The sequence below is a fragment of the Pelobates fuscus genome, chromosome 6 (assembly GCF_036172605.1).
Source record: "Pelobates fuscus isolate aPelFus1 chromosome 6, aPelFus1.pri, whole genome shotgun sequence".
In the NCBI taxonomy this organism is placed as follows: Eukaryota; Metazoa; Chordata; class Amphibia; order Anura; family Pelobatidae; genus Pelobates; species Pelobates fuscus.
In genome coordinates, this window is record NC_086322.1 from 253,904,631 (window position 1) to 253,924,985 (window position 20,355).

The 20,355-nt window shown below is 40.9% G+C and overlaps 1 protein-coding gene across 1 annotated transcript; it reads left to right on the forward strand.

Moving 5' to 3' along the window:
* The first annotated feature begins 718 nt into the window (after window positions 1-718).
* Window positions 719-12,076, forward strand: HCRT (hypocretin neuropeptide precursor). Its single transcript, XM_063425407.1, has 2 exons — window positions 719-828; window positions 11,478-12,076. The coding sequence occupies exons 1-2, from the start codon at window positions 808-810 to the stop codon at window positions 11,895-11,897; spliced, it is 441 nt and encodes a 146-aa protein (XP_063281477.1). The 5' UTR covers window positions 719-807; the 3' UTR covers window positions 11,898-12,076.
* Window positions 12,077-20,355: the final 8,279 nt, after the last annotated feature.

Here is a 20,355-nt window from a genome sequence, read left to right on the forward strand (position 1 = left end):
AAACATTTTAAAAAAATATTTTCCAACTTAGTTATAATTAGATCTTAATAACCCTGTTTTCACATGTCACCTCTTACGCCTTATCTCTTGGAATCCATAAGGAGAATTCAAAATGTTGCCTTACATTCCGAGGGGTTTAGACATAGTAAAGGGTTCCTTACAAAAACTCTTTCGGTAGACATTCCAAAGAGCAAACTCATTAGCCTAATAGGGCAATGAGGATCATTATCGCTACTGGTATGGTCAACAATGTAACTTTTTAATAGGAAGAAAAAGAAAAAAACTACCTTTCCTCTTCATAATTATCTTTACTTGTGTCTGGACTAAGCATTAAGAAGCATCTGGACCTCAACATGAATTCCACCTGTCATAAACATCTTATTAACTCTAGGTTACTTGAGAAAATTTCTATTCATGGAAGACGCACAATATAATTTCAAAGAACATGCGTATAAAGGTCGGAGAGGCTTCATAAGTATCCTGGAGACGCTTGGTGGCCAAATTCTAACTATGTCATTGTTGTCATCATATCTTTTGTCCTCCATTCATTCCAATGAACTCTGCAAATACTCCTTTTTTAAGTTTACTTCTTTTGTAATAAGGATTTGTGTGGTCAGTCAGGTCTCAAAATAGACGACACCTTTGTTGATAAGACAGAGAATTCATATATATTGACAACTTTGTTGATGAGACAGAGAACTCATATATATAATTCAATGAGGTATATTTGATTTTCTGTCTCCAGAAGAGTTTAGTGAGGGGATAAAGAAGACCGTTTTGCTGCTGACTCCAAGGAAGATCTCAACAATGGAGAGCCTAAGCAATAAGGTGAGCAATGGAGAGGGCTTATAAATGTAATAGACACTATTAATATAAACAAGATAAATAATAGATTTATTTCTAAATACCTTTTTTTACTATAAAATTATCACAAAATGCTTGTAAAAATTGTGAAATATTGTTCAGGTTAGGGAATGTTTTAATTAAAATAATTTCTTAATATTTGCCTGATTCTTATGTTTGTTTTGTTTTATTTTTTTTCAAAATTGATTTTTTTTATATCTTTTAGCAGTTTCGATAAAAATTATTCAGATGTATTTTACTTAATGCATTAGAGTCTATCTTTTTCCGTATCTAGACAGTAATAACTTTATATTAGAATTCCAGACAGAATAGAGTCAAAGTACTTAAGCGATATGTTGGCTTTTATACATTATACTAGCTAAACCTGTCTTCCAGGAAAAGTCTTTTCCATGTCAAAAATCTTTCTGCGTAAAGACAAAACACACACAACATCATCACAACATAAGCACGCATACATATTTTGTAGACATTTTTTATGAAAATAGTTTACAAATAAAAGAATGAAATGTTACGGCAAATGATAATTTTTTTGAGCACACTCTAAAAAATATAGGTACTCAGTTATAAAAAACGTGTAATTTATGACTTAAAATCAAATTTATGATCTAGGAGTGTGTTAAAATAATATAAATTATTATTTATAGAGGGCAAACATATTCCATGGTGCTTTACAAAAGATAATTAAAATTTTATAAAGTAAAATTACGCTAAATAAAGTTGAGCATAGAACAGGAGGTGGATGAGTAGGACCCGGATTAAGGAAAATCACAATCTGGAGGTACTGGGGTAAAGTTAGACAATAAAAAAGTGAAAGGTATTGAGCAATAACAACAGCTAGCAAACTGAACGACTTGTTGTTAAGCGGACACATTTTTAAAAGCTCTAAGCACCAAAACAACTTTAGCTCAATAAAGCAGTTTTGGTATATAAATCATGCCCCTCCAGTCTTATTGCTCAATTCTAAACCATTAAGGAGTTAAATCACTTTTGTGATGTCATTTTTTCATGCCTGCCTGCGAGAGTTTTTTTTTTCGATTTTCGACCAGATCTGCTTACACTGTGTTTACTTTAGAGGTTTTTTTTTTTTCAAACTCCTGCTCCTGATTGAACTTTAATCATACATGGGAGGCTCTTGCAGAATATTAACAGAGCCGGAGATAAGACGTTCTAAATTAAACAAACTGTGCAATAAAGGAAGTTTAAACATTAGATCTCTTTTTACAGGAATTGTGTAGGGCAGGGGTAGGCAACCTTCGGCTCTACAGATGTTGTGGACTACATCTCCCTTGATGCTTTGCCAGCAATATGGCTGTAAAAGCATTATGGGAGATGTAGTCCAAAACATCTGTAGAGCCGAAGGTTGCCTACCCCTGGTGTAGGGAAACAAACATTAAATCATTAACAAAAACATCACCAAAAACTTTTTTTAAAGGAAACATAATGTGCATATTTAGTGTATATTTGTAGAAAATGAGGCTTCCAGATATAAACAGAACATTAAAGGGACATTCTAAGTACCCATAGCTACTACTGCCCACTGTAGGTGTTATAGTGCCTCTAGCCATAGTGCAGGGCTGATATCAGAAATCTTGTCTCCCCCGAGTCTGCCCACAGAGCCTGCCCCCGAGGCCACCCACAGGGCCCATCCTGAGTACTCCCACAACTATAAACTGTGTGTGTGTACTGAATGTGGTGTGTGTATAGTGGATGCAGAATGTGTAAAGTGGATGCAGAGTGCGTGTGTATCATGGATGCCATGTGTATAGTGGATGCAGATTGTGTGTTTGTGTAGTGGGTGAAGTGTCTATAGTGACTGCAGAGTGCGTATAGTGAATGCAGAGTATGTGTTTGTGCAGTGGATGTAGTGTGTATAGTGAATACAGAATGTGTGTTTGTGTAAGGATGGATTGTGTGTATAGTGACGGCAGACTGTGTGTTTATGTAAGAATGTAGTATGTGTATAGTGAATGCAGAGTGTGTGTTTGTGTAGTGGATGTAGTGTGTGTATAGGGAATTCAGAGTGTGTGTTTGTGTAAGGATGTACTGTGTGTATAGTGACTGCAGAGTGTGTGCTTGTGTAGTGGATGTAGTGTGTGTATAGTGACTTCATAGTGTGTGCTTGTGTAAGAATGTAGTGTGGGTTTGTGCAAGGATGTAGTGTGTGTGCGTGTTTATAGTGACTGCACTGTGTGTTTGTGTAAGGATGTCGTGTTTGTAAATGTTGTGTTAAATGCTGTGGGGCTGAATACTGGGGGTAGCGGGTGGGAGAGCATATATATTTATATATATATATATATATATATATATAGTCAAAGGTGAAATAGGAGCACTCAAAAGGACTTTTTCGATGAATTTAATGTGGTAGAAAAAGTTTACAACCAAGTGTAACGCATATCAATCGACGTTTCGACCCCTAAGGGTCTTTTTCAAGATCAAACAACAAGTGAAAAAGCAGCATTTAAATATCAAATACACATGTATAACTCACCAATCGTGTGCAAGTGATTAGCCAAACCCGGAAGTGCCCCAACGCCTCACGTGGTACTGGGCGTGCGTGATGACGTGCATCATAGTTGCTAAGCAACGAAACTATACCCGGAAGTGTCCGGTCTTCATTCAGACTACTGGGCGTGTATACTGACGTGTATCCCAGTTGCTAGGTGATGGAGTATGAACTCCCAGGGCTAAAGTACAGAAAGCAAACCCTCGTGAAAATGCTCTACGCAAAATTGTTGGAAGATCTCAGAAGACGAGATCTACAATTGAAAAAATTGAAAAGTAAATAAAAGAATACTTAGTACGTATTCGATAAAAACTATTCTCACTATTTGTAATGTAAGAATGAGACAGCCGAGGGGTCAAAAAGTGCTCCCGCAGTGAACTATGTGAAAGTGTGTCTATAGTGACAGTGACACACACAAAAAAGTTACAATTCTACTCGGCAATTATGTCTCTAAAAAAATCAAGGACTGATATACTTGAGCAAAAAATTGACAGAGTTAGAAATAATTAGAAATAAACCATTGGCTTACTTAACAACCAAATTCCATGTTGTGTAGCAATATATAACTTAATGGTTCAGCTATAGAGATATCTGATGAGGATCAAGAACTATACTTAACAACAATATTGAAAGCGGAAAATTATTCAAAGGAACATCGTAAAGGAAATATATTCATTTAGTCCTTTTGGAGTGACAGTGTCCAATCGATGTATCCAATAAGTTTCACGCTGTAACAGCATTTTGGACCTGTCTCCTCCTCTGGGGCTTGGTGGGACGTGATCGATGGCTATAAACTTTAATGTAGGGAGTCTGTGGTTCAGTTGAAGGAAATGTTTGGCAACAGGTTTATCCGATTTTTGGTCTCTAAATGCGGTGGTGATATTTGACCTGTGTCCACGTATACGTTCTCGAAGAGTTAAGTCCGTTTTCCCCACGTATGAAAGGCCACAGGGACAAGTGATTAGGTATATCACATGATTGGTCATACATGTAATGTAGTGGGTAATTAGAATTCGAGTCCCACTATGAGGATGGGCAAACGAGTTGCCTGTGTTCATGTGACTACATGTGACACATCCGCTGCATCGGTGACAGCCTTTCTTACTGGGTCCCATGGTTTTCTGATAACAAAACGTAGGGTCACTTTTGACTAATAAGTCTCTCAGATTTTTATTCCGTTTTAGACTAATATTCGGTTTTTGGGAGAAAATCGAAGGTAGGTTCCTATCTGAACCTAAAATTCCCCAATATTTGTGTATGGCTTGTTGAATCTGTGGGGTGCCAGTATGAAGAGTCAGTGGTAGGTACATTTTGTTCACTGGCTGAGATTTCTGTGTAGTCTCCCTAGATGCCTGTGTCATATGTCCAATTGCTTTATCCTTTGCTTTCGTCAGGACTTCGTGACTATAGCCTCTGGCTAAAAATCTATCGGTCATCTCCTGTAGTTGTTTTGCTTGATTTACAGGGTCACTGTTATACCTCAGCACGCGCATGTATTGGGATATGGGCAGAGATTCCTTCAATCTTTTAGGATGATAGCTATTAAATTGAAGTAGTGTGTTTCTCGCAGTATCTTTGCGGTATAGGGTAAATCCTAGTTTGCCTTCATCCTTATCCTTGTACACTGAAACGTCCAAGAATTGGATTATATGTGTATCAAAGGTAAGTGTCAACTTCACAGGTAACTCTGAGGAGTTGATGTTATTGATCATTAGTTCCAAGTTGCTTACGGTATCTGTCCATATCAGGAAAATATCATCCACGAAGCGAGGGAGACTACACAGAAATCTCAGCCAGTGAACAAAATGTACCTACCACTGACTCTTCATACTGGCACCCCACAGATTCAACAAGCCATACACAAATATTGGGGAATTTTAGGTTCAGATAGGAATCTACCTTCGATTTTCTCCCAAAAACCGAATATTAGTCTAAAACGGAATAAAAATCTGAGAGACTTATTAGTCAAAAGTGACCCTACGTTTTGTTATCAGAAAACCATGGGACCCAGTAAGAAAGGCTGTCACCGATGCAGCGGATGTGTCACATGTAGTCACATGAACACAGGCAACTCGTTTGCCCATCCTCATAGTGGGACTCGAATTCTAATTACCCACTACATTACATGTATGACCAATCATGTGATATACCTAATCACTTGTCCCTGTGGCCTTTCATACGTGGGGAAAACGGACTTAACTCTTCGAGAACGTATACGTGGACACAGGTCAAATATCACCACCGCATTTAGAGACCAAAAATCGGATAAACCTGTTGCCAAACATTTCCTTCAACTGAACCACAGACTCCCTACATTAAAGTTTATAGCCATCGATCACGTCCCACCAAGCCCCAGAGGAGGAGACAGGTCCAAAATGCTGTTACAGCGTGAAACTTATTGGATACATCGATTGGACACTGTCACTCCAAAAGGACTAAATGAATATATTTCCTTTACGATGTTCCTTTGAATAATTTTCCGCTTTCAATATTGTTGTTAAGTATAGTTCTTGATCCTCATCAGATATCTCTATAGCTGAACCATTAAGTTATATATTGCTACACAACATGGAATTTGGTTGTTAAGTAAGCCAATGGTTTATTTCTAATTATTTCTAACTCTGTCAATTTTTTGCTCAAGTATATCAGTCCTTGATTTTTTTAGAGACATAATTGCCGAGTAGAATTGCAACTTTTTTGTGTGTGTCACTGTCACTATAGACACACTTTCACATAGTTCACTGCGGGAGCACTTTTTGACCCCTCGGCTGTCTCATTCTTACATTACAAATAGTGAGAATAGTTTTTATCGAATACGTACTAAGTATTCTTTTATTTACTTTTCAATTTTTTCAATTGTAGATCTCGTCTTCTGAGATCTTCCAACAATTTTGCGTAGAGCATTTTCACGAGGGTTTGCTTTCTGTACTTTAGCCCTGGGAGTTCATACTCCATCACCTAGCAACTGGGATACACGTCAGTATACACGCCCAGTAGTCTGAATGAAGACCGGACACTTCCGGGTATAGTTTCGTTGCTTAGCAACTATGATGCACGTCATCACGCACGCCCAGTACCACGTGAGGCGTTGGGGCACTTCCGGGTTTGGCTAATCACTTGCACACGATTGGTGAGTTATACATGTGTATTTGATATTTAAATGCTGCTTTTTCACTTGTTGTTTGATCTTGAAAAAGACCCTTAGGGGTCGAAACGTCGATTGATATGCGTTACACTTGGTTGTAAACTTTTTCTACCACATTAAATTCATCGAAAAAGTCCTTTTGAGTGCTCCTATTTCACCTTTGACTACATATCTCAGACGCTGGTAGCACCTAAGGCAAGACAACTGAAAGTTTTTTAAGGGTGAGTGCCTAAATTATCGTTATTTTTATATATATATATATATATACATATATATTTTTTTTTTCATTTTTTTTTATATATTGTATTTCATTCCCCTCTCCCTGCATCTCACCTGTGACCAGAGGGGGGGAGGAGATTACATTTCCTGGTGGCCCAGTGGCATGGTGTGCTTGGCCTCCCTGCAGTAACAGGTAGCCGGGTGGCCACAGTGGCCCTATATATTGCGATAATCTCTACATATATGTGCAATTAGGGAATATGGTGCCCGGGACTCCCAGATCAGTCCTGGGCCCCCAGGACTGCCGGGCCCATGATGTCCATCATGCATCTCATGCCCTGATGGCTGCCCTGCCCTAATGTCCTCCCAGACTAAATGGTCAATCTGCTAATTATTCGACAATATACCTGGGGTTTACAAGGTGCTGGTCACCTTTTTTCCTCTGGAGCCTTGAAGAAGCCCTACAGACAGAAAGCGCTGCGGAATTTGTTGGCGCTATATAAATAATAACATAATAATAATAATAATAATAATAACAGGCTAACATCATCAACTGAGCGCTCTTAGCTCAGTTCTCCATGTTACAGGCTGCAGACGAGGAGGTTCCTGACATCTGGTGCTCAGGTAAGTTGTAAAACCGTTCGCAGATGCTTTAACGACTGTAGTGGTTATGCTGCCTGGATTGTTCCTTTAAGAATATCTAGTAGACATTATATCAGAACTATCGACAAGCTGCCCATAAAATTAAAATAAAAAAGAAGATATATATGTAACAAATTGGCAATTGAACAAGAAAAAATATAAAATAATTGTCAATGGTATGGGTAAACTATGCTACAGGGAAATTAATTGAGCAGCTTAAGATAATGTGTTTCTATGTTTCTACGGTATGTTATGTACGAAAACAAACTGCAATGTGCAACACATGTGGCGACATCTAGTGGACAAAAATAGAATACACCATATTTATGAATAATTTACAGGGTTATTCACAAAAGTCCTTATTTATTTATTTATTTATTATTGCCATTTATATAGCGCCAACAGATTCCGTAGCGCTTTACAATATTATGAGAGGGGGATGTAACTATAAATGGTCCTGTATTTGCAGGGCAACACTATCCAGCTCTGTACGGGGCCATTTGAACTGCAAAATCCGAACATTGTTCAGACTACTTACGGGCTTGATTTTGCAAAGCAGGCTCAGAACAAGCCTGAATTTGCACAGAGATGTTGGATTGCTTGCAAAATAAAGATTTAAATAGGATAATCTAGGGTGAGGGCTATTAAATAAAAAATACAGTTGAACATCCTAATGTATCCATTATCCACTAGCCATAGGCAGCAGGTAGGGGCTAATATTAAAATAGGCAATGGGGTTTGGCATTTGTCCACCCCCCAAGCCCTTAGCCAACCCCACAATTAAAAAAAAAAAACCTGGCTACCCCCTCATAATAATGAATGAGGGTAATAAATCTAAGAACCAGTGAAAAAGAAAAATTATACTTATCTTAATCACTAGAAAGTTAATTGAATTGAAAACTAAAAAGTCCAACATTTACACAAATATAGGTGGTTTGGATAAATTTGACAACATTGCTATAGTCACATTGTGGCTATTTTAACCTGGATTGTATGATTTAAGGTTCAAGTCGCTTAACAATGTGTAACTAGAAAAATTCTCAAAGTCAACTATGTTTCCAGCTTGGATACTTTGTCCTTAAATCTGTGATTGAATGTAAAGGCATATTAGTGTATAATGTCTGGGTTTGTGAATGGTGGGTGTATTTCTGTGTAAGATTAGGATGCAAAAATGTGTTTGTATGTGTATATATATGCAGGAGACAATTTGAATGCTTAGTCAAAATATTTATGTATATAGAAGTCCAATGAGTGTGTATTTGTGTACAAGTGTGTGTGTTTGAATGCATTTTTTTTATATGTATAAATGTGTATATGTGAACACAGGAGTATTTTGGAGTGTCATTGTATTTAGGAATGTATCCATAGGTGTGTGAATACAAATATATTTTTTATTGCACCAATGTGTGTGAATGCAGTCTGTCTGAATGTGAAAACAGTGGTGTATAAGTGTGGTGTGTGTGTGTGTGAATGCAGGGGTATGTTTGTATAGCATGTTATTGTGTGTAAATACAATAGTGTATTGTGTGTGTCTTAATGCGGTGGAGTTTGTAAGGTAAAACAGTATGTGTGAATTCAGGGGAATATTGTCAAGAGCTGCTCTAAGCTTCATAATCACTACAAAGTGTTTTCCTTAAAGTATGCCTTTAATGGACATCACTGAATGAGTTTTCTCTTTTCTGTCACTTCAAGTCACTCCATTACAACAATTTCCCTAACTACTTTTCTCTCTCTATCAGCCCCCACGTGCAGTGCTGTATTTACAGCGAGGCTGACAAGGCATTTGCCTTGCAAAAGAAAGCCGCCCCCAATCGCCAAGGCAAATGCCTTGCCAGTCTTTTGTCCTGTGGGGCCATGGAGCTGGCCTGCTAGCCAGCTGGCCACCTCAGGGCCCCCCCTCTCCCCCCCTCCCCCCCGAGGCTGGCATGTGCTGATGTAGGTGGGCGGCGAGGGAGCACTCTACCCTGAGCTCTCCCCTGTTCAGCTCCCTTGCGCGCACCGCAGTCACTGAGAGTGTGTGTCTGCCAGTGTGTGTATGCATGTTTCAGCGCGTGTCTGTCAGCTAGTGTATGTGTGTCTGTCAGTGAATATGTGTGTCTGACACTGGGTGTATGGGTGTATACATGACTGTCAGTGAGTGTTGTATATGTGTGTTTGTCAGTGTGTTTGCCGGTGTGTATCCGTCAGTGAGTATATATGTGTCCCAGTGTGTGTGTCTGACACTGAGTGTGCGTCTGTCAGTGAGTGTGTATGCATTTCTGTCTGTGAGTGTGAATGTGTGTATTGTCAGTAAGTGTGTATGTGTATGTGTCTGTTGGTGAATGTGTGTCTGTCAGTGAATGTGAGTGTGTGTGTAACTGTGAATGAGTGAGTGTGTATGTGTGTGAATGTGTATGTTTTAGTAAAAGTGTGTGTTGGTTAAACAGTGTGTATGAGAATGCCTGTGTATCTGTAAGTGAGTGTATGTCAGTGCATGCATCAGTGAAGGCGTGTGTCTGTCAGTAAGAGAAATTTGAAAGGGGTCGGGGGGTGCCCGAGTTTTGTTATGCCGAGGGCAGCACAAAACCAGAATACACCACTGCCCACGTGTCTCTCTCTTTCTTTAGTAACCCTCACTTTTCTGTCACTCTTTGCTAGCTGATACTTGTTTCTCTCTCTTTTTGCCAGCCCCTATATATCACTCTATCTTTTTACCAGAATCTACGTGTGTCACGCCCAGTCTCTATTACTCTGCTAACCCCCATTTCTCGCCTGTCTTCCTCCCCATTTCTAAGTATATCCCATGTCCCACTTTCATTGTCTTTATGCTGTGATGTGCATGGCTGGCTGAGATACTGGTGTCTGTCCTTCCTCACAGCACACATTTCAGACATTCGTTGGAAGATCTAGTTACAGGAAGCACCTTACAGGAAGTAGTTTGCGGCCAAGGGAATGGTTAATGACGCATTCCTTGGCCAGCAGGATAAGAGGCTGTTTAAACACAGCCTACAAATGGTGCTCAGCTACTATTGTGAACTAGTTAGGGAGATCTACTGAACTCCCCAACTGGCCCAATACTGTTCAGTTTGCTGTCGGCATCCTCACTGCCCCAGGCTTTTGGCTCATGACCAAAGTGCTATGCATCTATGTGAACCCCCTTAGGGAACCAGCAAGTCTCGAGAAATGAGACAGAGATGAGACCTACTTATGATAGCACTTTTCCAATGTTTTGAAGTGTGGAATATTCTTTATAATAGCTTTTCTTGATGATAGTTAGATGACCAATAGTGGAGGTGCTTTAAAAACAAAAATTGGTAGTTATATATTATATATTTAAATAAAAGATAGTTAAGTATGTTAAATAAATGAAAATTTGTGACCCCAAATAAACATGTAGAAAACCATGTTTGTAGCACCCACCTCTTCCCCCACTCGCAGTTATTGACCAAAAAATAAATAAAAAAAGACATTTCAAAACGAGGTTCATTATACAAATAACAGGACAGATTTGATATTACATATGATTACACATCAAGCATACCTGTGGAACCAATAAGAGAAGGAACTTATGACATTGTTTTCTTATTCATTATATCAAAATGACATGCAAATATTTCCTTCAAGCCAAATCCAATAACTATAATCATGTTATGAATTAAACTCTGACTATTGTTGTATTTTTGATGTATACATTTTTAAAAGGCCTGAAAGCTGTTAATGTGCGGGAGACAGTATAAAGCAGGGGTGCCCAAAAGGTAGATCCCCAGATATTGTAGAACTACAATTCCCATGATGTTTTGCATGTCTTTAGAATGACAACGCATCATAGAAGGTGTAGTTTTAATACATCTGGGGATCTACCTTTTGGGCACGCCTGGTATAAAGTCAATGAGGCTTTAATATTCCATCGATGTAGCTACTTTTATTAAGTGCTGCATTTTATTTAATTTGGAGATCTCCCATGGTTCCATATATACATGTAGATGGTACATGTGTAACTGAAGCTTAAAACTGAATTGAACCACTAAGAGCATTGAACAAGATATTTTCTTAGTAATACTCAATATTTGACTCAATGAATTCTGGGTACCTCTCCCGCTAAATCTATTGCAAATTATTTTACAGGTGCAGAAAACATGCTGTTTGTTGGTTCTGGTCATTCTCTTTTCGCTAGCTTTGACATCGCACAGCACACCTGATTGCTGCCTCCAGAAGACTTGCTCATGCCGAATTTATGATCTTCTCCATGGCTCAGGCAACCATGCCGCAGGTATTTTAACCCTTGGCAAGAGGAAGAGCAACTCCCTAAATATGCAGACACGTCTGCAGAGGCTGCTTCAGGGCTCAGGGAATCAAGCCGCTGGTATTCTCACCATGGGCAAGAGGTCTCAAGAAACCAGAAAGAATCCCTATACGTTTGGTCAAATGACCAGTAATGTGGTCTTCAACACTCCATCACCTCTTACTCTGTGTCCTGCATTGATGGAACCAGCTAACATCAGCAAAGACAAAGGGGCTATTTTCCCCCAAGACCCTAATATGTAGCTGTGTCTGAACCTGGATGTTTCCATTAAATTCAAAGGTTTATGAGACCCCAGACAATGAAATGACTGGTACCACCCCAACCCTAGAAAATATACCAAATCTTTTAAATAATGGTCCCAGATCTACAACACATTGAAACTTCTGGTTTCTATATCCTAACAGCAGATATCTGTTTTTTAATTATTAATTATGAGTGTGCCATGCAGAGCATCATTGTTTTTATTTTGGGATGTAAAAAAAAAAGTATACCTTTATACAAATATAATAAATAATGTAAATGGCAATACACAGTACAGTCTCCAAGCAGTGCCCTACGCTCGTTGTATCTTTGTTGACAGATATTGGATATCCTTTAATCAGTATAAACCAAAGTGCTACTGTTCCATCTTTTGAGTTGTGTGACCAATACAGCTGCACAGTCTTAAACATTGGTTTGAAGGGTTAACATTATACACTATGCACTGTACAGGTTTAATTCCCATATATTTAACAAAGGTTCATTATTTGCATAGTAGATTTAGGCATTTTATGTTATCTTGATGGACATGGAGAGAGGGTCTGTGATTGTAAGCTCTTCCAACTCAGAGGTATTAAGTGGAATTTTTCAGCAACGTTATGGCATATTGACACCCCAGTTCCTGAGATGTTCTGTCAGTAGGAGTTTAAGAACATCTATTTTGGCAGAGAACAAATGGGGTCATTACCTGCAACATACAGTGATCATTCAACATAAATTACAGTACTAGAATTTCCAAATGGACAACAATAAAGGTGAGAACTATGTGAGTGAGGGGATGCCAAACATATATGATTCTAAGTCATTGAAGACTTATGACATGTGGGCCGCCATCAAAATATGGTATAAAGTCCCATGTGTCAGCATGGAATGACCTACATATTTATCAGCATCATATCTATAATCTATAGGGTGATGCAAAAATTACAGGGGTACTGTAAGCACCAGAATCAATATAGCTTAATTTAGTGACTCATGGGTATATAGCCTATTACTTTTTACCTATATAGAGATATAAACAAAACACAACATAGTGTAATCTGTGTATATATTGAATAAAAGGGAGGTTCTGAGTTCCAAACACTCACAATTTTTTGAGCGGATTAAAGTTGGCTCTGGACTTATAGAGCATGTATGTCTCCTTTAAGGGCAGCCTTTCTCCAATGGATGAGTCCCTCGTTAAGTATATTTTCCAGATGGTGGTAAGTTGGAATCAGGAAAGAGTTGGAGAATGAGATATCTGCATGGAGTGTGGTGTCCACCTGGAAGCAGCAGCAAAGAAAGAGCTCTTTCTTTGCTGCTGCCTCCAGGTGGACACCACACTCCATGCAGACAGGGCCGGCGCTACCTGTTAGGCGGACTAGGCGCCAGGAGCGCCGGCCCCCCTCATGCTGCAGCCGCCCAAGCGCTCTGTAGAGAGCCTCAGGCGGCTGCAGCTTTGCCCGGGCTGGTGCGTCCATGAGGGCGCACCGCCCGGGCGCAGCATGAGGAGAGGGGCTGACACTTCCTTTTAGTCTGGCCGGGGACAGGAAACAAACTTTACTTTTGCCTAGGGCAGCAAAAATCCTTGCACCGGCCCTGCATGCAGATATTTCCAACTCCTGGTCCCTGATTCCAGCTTTCCACCATCTGGAAAATATACTATCGGGGGACTCATCCAATGGAGAAAGGCTGTTAATGTCCTTAAAGGAGACATACATACTCTATAAGTCCAGAGCAAACATTAATCGGCTCAAAAAATTGTGAGTGTTTCGAGCTCAGAACCTCAGATCCCTTTTATTCAATATATACAGATTACACTATGTTGTGTTTTGTTTATATCTCTGTATAGGTACATTGTACCATCTGTTATCAAGTATGCTCTATATACTGTATAAGGAAAATTCACCGTATTTTACCAAGTGTATTATATATTTAATATAATAATTTTCCTTTCTTTTGTGTGCGCTTTCACCTTATCTTTTGACTGTATTCTTGTTTTAAGTATATAAAGTGACAAAATACTTGGGTGATCTAGCAGCACCATATTTGTACATCTCTAAGCGCCACCTATATCTAGTCTTACTATTACATATAGTCTATTCCTGCTGGTTGACATTGTCACTTTGACAGTCACTAGAGGGCTTCCTGGGTTCGGTCCTGCAAAAATTGTAGGACCAACATTCAGCATCTTCATGCTTTGAATGTGGATGCTCAACCGTTGCCAACGAGATGAACTGAATGCATCTCTTTGAGAAAGGTGAGATAACCATGGCAAGACTACTGCAGCAAGAAAGGAAATCCGATTCTTATAGGGCAGCCCAATATACATAGTTAGTAGGACTCTATAGCATTATTAATACATGTTTGGATTCCTACAGGTATAGTATTCTTTAAAAGACTATTCAGTTACTATACAGACTAGATTATTATGGAGTGATCTGTCACAGCACACTGACCAAGATAAGTGTTTGTCGTTAAGGACCAATGCACTTGCCCATGCTATTAGTAATGGTAGATACTGTCACTGTAGATTAATTATTGAGTTGCATTACGGTTAAAATATGATTCATCAGTAATATAGGCATTGAAGAAATTACATAAAACACAGATAAATGTCAGAACAGCATGATAACGAGATAGGAGAATAAACAAAATTAAGGACATTTGTTGGCAATCTGGACAGTTTTCAAACTTGCAAACAGGACAGATTTTAAGGTCAGTTACCTCTGGATTATTAGCATTGTGACACTCACATGCAGGTAAAACACCAATATGCTTAGAATATGTGCCATTAAGGATCAAAATATTATTAAGACTGTCTAAAAATACTGATCATTTCAGAAAAATGGTAATTTAATTCATAGTCTGCAAAATGTAACTGTATTATTAAGTAAGTTATCTTTTTTTACACTTTTTAAAATTCTTTATTTTTGTAGTGCATACAATACAGGCCTGTAATGCCCCAACAGCATGAACAAGCACATCAACGTACACAATGTAACAGTAGTGTGGCATTGGATTATAATGTACCATTTTAAGTTTATAAAAATCAAGTTCTCTGTCTACAGAGTGAACTTGTTTTACAGGAGTGAAACTAGTATGTCGATTATCCTAACTAGACAGAGGGCTATTAGGCAAAGCTATTAGGCACAGCTTATCTGTCAGGGTAGGTTCCACGCTAAGCTCTGTGTTGCTGGGCCCTGTGCGTCCGCCATATTGCTACTCATTCTGTTCGGCTGTGCGGTTGGTGTGCTCTGGAATGAACAGTGTTGCCGTGCCAGATTATGGATGTCTGGTCCCACGGGGACCAGGATAACCCCCACCAGCCCAAAGGGGGGGAAAGGTGATCTAGGTAGTTGTCGGTTTACATTCAAGGCAGGAGATCCGTCGTGTCTCCCACCCTGGTATAAACAGCACGCCGTAGAAAACTCCAGGACCCGGTAAGGTCCCCTAAAGTTGGTTTAGAAGGTGCCCAGGATGTGCAGCTGCTATTTTCCAGAATTTCACGAGTTATGAGTTTAAATCACAGACCAACTTGAGGAGCTCCCTCAGCCTGCGTCCTGCTCGCTTGGTAGCTGGGCCCCGCCCCTCTGAAGCAACTTATCTTAACGCCATGAGATTTTGCTATATTTTGCTCTCAAGACATTCTTACCAAAAATATTCCCAAAACAATAAAGAAGGGCAAATGACTCTTAAGGTATACATTATGCTTCACGATAAGCAGATATAGTTACCTGGCAAAGGTGTTTTTTCACTTCACCGTTCATTTTCATATACACTGATCAGTCACAACATTAAAACCACTGACAGGTGAAGTGAATAGCATTGATTATATAATTACAATGGCCTCCTTCGGGGGTGGGAAAATATTAGGCAGCAAATGAACAGTTGGTTATTGAATTTCATGTGTTGGAAGGATAAAAAATGGGCAAGCGAAAAGATCTGAGTGACTTTAACGAGGGTGAAATAGTGATGTCTACCAGACTGGATCAGAGCATCTGCAAAATGGCAAGTCTTGTGGGGGTGTTCCTGGTATGCAGTGGTATCCAGTGAACCAGCATCAGGGTTATAAGCACACAAAGCTCATTGATGCTTGTGGGGAGCAAAGACTCACCCACCTGGTCTGACCACACAGAAGAGCTACTGTAGCTCGTATTGTTGAAAACCTAATGATGGCCATGAGAGAAAGGTGTCAAAACACACAGTGCATCACAGTTTGCTGCTGTGACAATACCTTACCTTTCTCCTCCGGACCCACGCAGCGCGGCGGTCTCCCTGGCTGCTTCCGGGAGGCGGCGCAGCCTGTCGGGCGCTAGCTGCTCGTGGCAAAACCCCTCTTATGACACGGCACATGCGCGCCGACGTCATCAGGATTTTGCCACGAAAATTCAAACGTGGCCACGCTCCCGGACCTTTTGGGGGCGTGGCTTTAAAGCTAAACACACCTCACTATATAAGGGCGCCCCTGTCCTTCCCTCAGCGCCCTAGTGTGGTTCTTGTTTGTTCCCTCTAGTGCTCTTGGTAAAATTGTCTGTTTTTCTGGTATATTCACCCTTGGCTTCCTTACTGACTACTCTCCTCTCTGGCTCCCCGAATTTTGGCTTGGTTATTTCTCGTGTATTCCATTTTCTGAACTCCCTGGACCTTTGGCTATTCATTTGACTATTCTCTGACGTTAAGCCCGGCCACCCTAAGGTCCGGTATACGTCTCTTTCTGGGTTACTATCTGCGTGGCCGTGAAGGGGTCACTGTCGTGACAGCTGCGTATGGGGAAGCATAGCTGCAGACCGGTCAGAGTGCCCAATGATGACCCCTGTCCACCACCTAAAAACCACCTTCAATGGGAATGTGAGCGTGAGAAGAATGCAGGCCAGTGGAGGCAGTGTTAAGCTCTGGACAATGTTCTGCTTGAAAACATTGGGTCCTGAAATTCATGTGGATGTTACTTTGACACATACCCCTACCTTAAGATTGTTGCAGATTATGTACACCTCTTCATGGCAATGGTGTTCCCTGATGGCAGTGGCCTCTTTCAGTAGGATAATGTACCCTGCCACACTGCAAAAAAAATTCAGAAATTATTTAACTGAACATGACAAAGAGCTCAAAGTGTTGTCTTGGCCTCTAAATTCTCCAGATCTCAATCCGATGTGCTGGAACAACAAATCTGATCCATGGAAGCCCATGCCTTGATGCATCAGAGCTGTTTTGACAGAATATGATATTAGGCAGGTAGTTTTAATGGTGATCAATGTAGAGAGTTAATAAGGAAAAGTTGTTTAGATTCCGAAAGACACACATTAATTGTTTCCTGGTAAGTTAACGATATATAAATCTGAAGTCAGTCACAGGCCTCAAATGGTTATTAATTTATGGGTATCTCTAGTTAAAGGTCAGGAACATTACAAGCTGCCAGGAAACACTGATTGGCCCTTGTCGGAATTGAACCCCTCTTTCCCACTTTCTACATTTACAAACTGCTTGATGTGCCACTATGGAACCTGCTTTCCTATGAAGATTCCTGAGGGTTATCTGGTTGTTTCAGATCCACCTGAAATAGTTTTATTGTTTTTGTAGGGCACCTATCGGTAACAGGTAAGTGCTACATTTTTGTGCTGATTGCTCCCAGGAAGCAAAAAACAATCATGTACAGGGCCTCCCTATTTAAAGAGGGCTCTCTGACTGCTCTGGGTGCTTCTGTGGTTCAAGAGTCCTTAGTGCTTTTTTGGCTTGTTCTTTGAGCCTCTGTATTTTTTTGACCTGGCTCCTGACCATTGCTTGTCTTGACTATGCATTGGTTTCAGTGTTCTGTTACCTGCCTGTATCTGCTACAGTGTATTTTTTTTGTACTGTGTTCTCCTCCTGGTCTGTGGCCTTCTCTACTGCTAGTCCTGTTATACCTGCTCGTTAGTCCGGTCACTCTATGGTATGGTAATATGCTTCTTCCTAGGTGGCTGCCTCTCACCTTGCGGAGGATCCTCTAGCTAACCCTTATTGTTTATTCTGTACTATGTCGCCCTGCAAAATGTGGGCTATAATGCAGCATGGCAAGTATGCCCTCCAGATTACCGGCCCAACCAGATGAGGAGGACTGCCTACCAACCCAGACAGTCCCCCTGCAGCCAGTCCAGTCACATGGCCAGATTGACAGTGTGCTGAACTGCCTGCAGGAGAGTATACAAACTATACAAAGTATAGAAATCCCCAGTGTGATTATAGCAGTTCCCCTACAATCACGAGACAAGACTATGTGTTGAGGGTCAAACAGGAACAGAAAGTTTAATGGCACACACTGGTCTTTATACAAGTTTTACAGCAAAGGTGATGCCCAGGTGGACCTAGTTGGGCACCAAATACAAAACATACAAGCCAATAAAAACAGAGGTTTACATTCAGCCACTCCCATACAGTGCACACAACCCCTCTCCTCTGCCTGTGAGACAATTAAAGACAATGGACTAACTCAATTAACTCTAAGCAGAAAAAAACATACATTTTTATAAAGTCTGGAAAACACCCCAAAACACCACATATCCCCATAAAAGTCCACATCCCCTGATAGCTCTGATCTGGGTGAACAACATATCCAAAAAATTACCCAGATCAGAGCAGGGGTTCAGGAATGTCCTGAAAGTCATAGTTTTGACCGAGCGCAAGCATGGCCCCATGCCCAAAACAGTTTCATAGATTCAGGGCTAACGCTAATGTCCTGAAAGTCATAGTTTTGACTGAGCGCAAGCATGGCCCCATGCCCAAAACAGTTTCATAGAAAGGGTCTCTCTGTCTGGAGTACATAACTCACATGAACAGAGCTTGTTTAAAGTATTTTAGCCAGGTTTATCACAGGGGCCATAGTCACAGGGCAACAGGCTGGCCATTAGTCCTCTCCAAAAAACAGTAGTGAAGTTGCTTTCGTCACAATCAACATGATACTTAATTATACATTTTCTTTTACATTTATTAAGTAGATTTTATAGAATTTATGTTATTTTACAGCCTCTGCTATGGCAATAAAAGTCCTAGGGATCCGAAATCTATCTTGAAATCCATGACATATTTGAAAAGAAAATGTCCAAGATTTAGGGTACCTCTGGACTCACGAAGAGTCATCTTTCAGCACTCAGGAAAGGAAAAACCCCATGTGAAGGAAACCTCTGGGGAACCATGGTTTGAAGGATTGCTCTACTCTCTGGGCATTAAGAGGCAAGCATTGACCTCCGCAAGGGGGGCACTTGGATTTTTTCAGCTTGTGTCAGTATTTTTATTTTGAGATTGAGAATACACTACAAGTAGGTGGCGTTGTGTGTGGAGAGAGGATGGGATATGAAGCTACATCTTATCCCTGCTTCTCTCTGCTGACTGAATCCGCAGGGGAGCAGCACATGCAGCCAGAAACTCCCAGCCTGCAGAAACAGCCTACAGATCAGGTAAGTGAGGCATGGGGGGGGGGCAGACTACCGACCAGGTAAGTGAGAGATGGGGGAGGGGGCAGCCTACAGATCAGGTGAGAGATGGGGGGCAAGCTTATAGATCAGGTAAGTGAAGGATGGGGGTGGGGGAGCAGCCTACAGATCAGGTAAGGGAGGGATGGGGTGGCAGCTTACAGATCGGGTAAGTGAGGGATGGGGGAGACAGCCTAAAAGGAAGGGACATCAAGGAGCAGAAAGGGTCAGCAAGGAGTATGAAGGGGCAGCAAGGAGTAGGAAGGGACAGCAAGGAGCAGGAAGGGTCAGCAAAGAGCAGGAAGGGGCAGCAAGGAGCAGGAAGGGGCAGCAAGGAGCAGGAAGGTAAAGTGAGAGAATGAGCAGAAATTAGCAGGAAGGGATATCAAGGAGCAGAAATGGTCAGCAAGGAGAAGAAAGGGGTAGCAAGTAGTAGGAAGGATTAGCAAGAAGCTGGAAGGTAAAGCAGCATAAAGGTGACTTAGAAGAAGCAGAAAGGAACAGAAAGGAGCAGAAAGGGTCAGCAAGGAGCAGGAAGGGACAGAAGGAGCAAAAAGGTAAAGTAGGAGAAGGAGCACAAGGGAACAGAAATGAGCAGCAATGAGCAGGAAGGGGCAGCAAGAAGCAGGAAGGGGCAGCAAGGAGCCAGATCAGGTAAGTTAGAGATGGGGGGATCCACTTACAGATCAGGTAAGTGAGGGATGGGGTGGCAGCCTACAGATTGGGTAAGTGAGGGATGGGGGAGACAGCCTACAGGAAGGGTCAGCAAGGAGCAGGAAGGTAAAGTAAGAGAAGGAGCAGAAATGAGCAGGAATGAGTAGGAAAGGGCAGCAAGTAGTAGAAAGGGGCAGCAAGGAGCAGGAATGGTCTGCAAGGAGCAGGAAGGGTCAGCAAGGAGAAGGAATGGGCAGCAAGGAGCAGGAAGGGGCAGCAAGGAGCAGGAAGGATTAGCAAGGAGCTGGAAGGTAAAGCAGTACAAAGGTAAAGAAGAAGGAGCAGAAAGGAGCAGAAAGGAGCA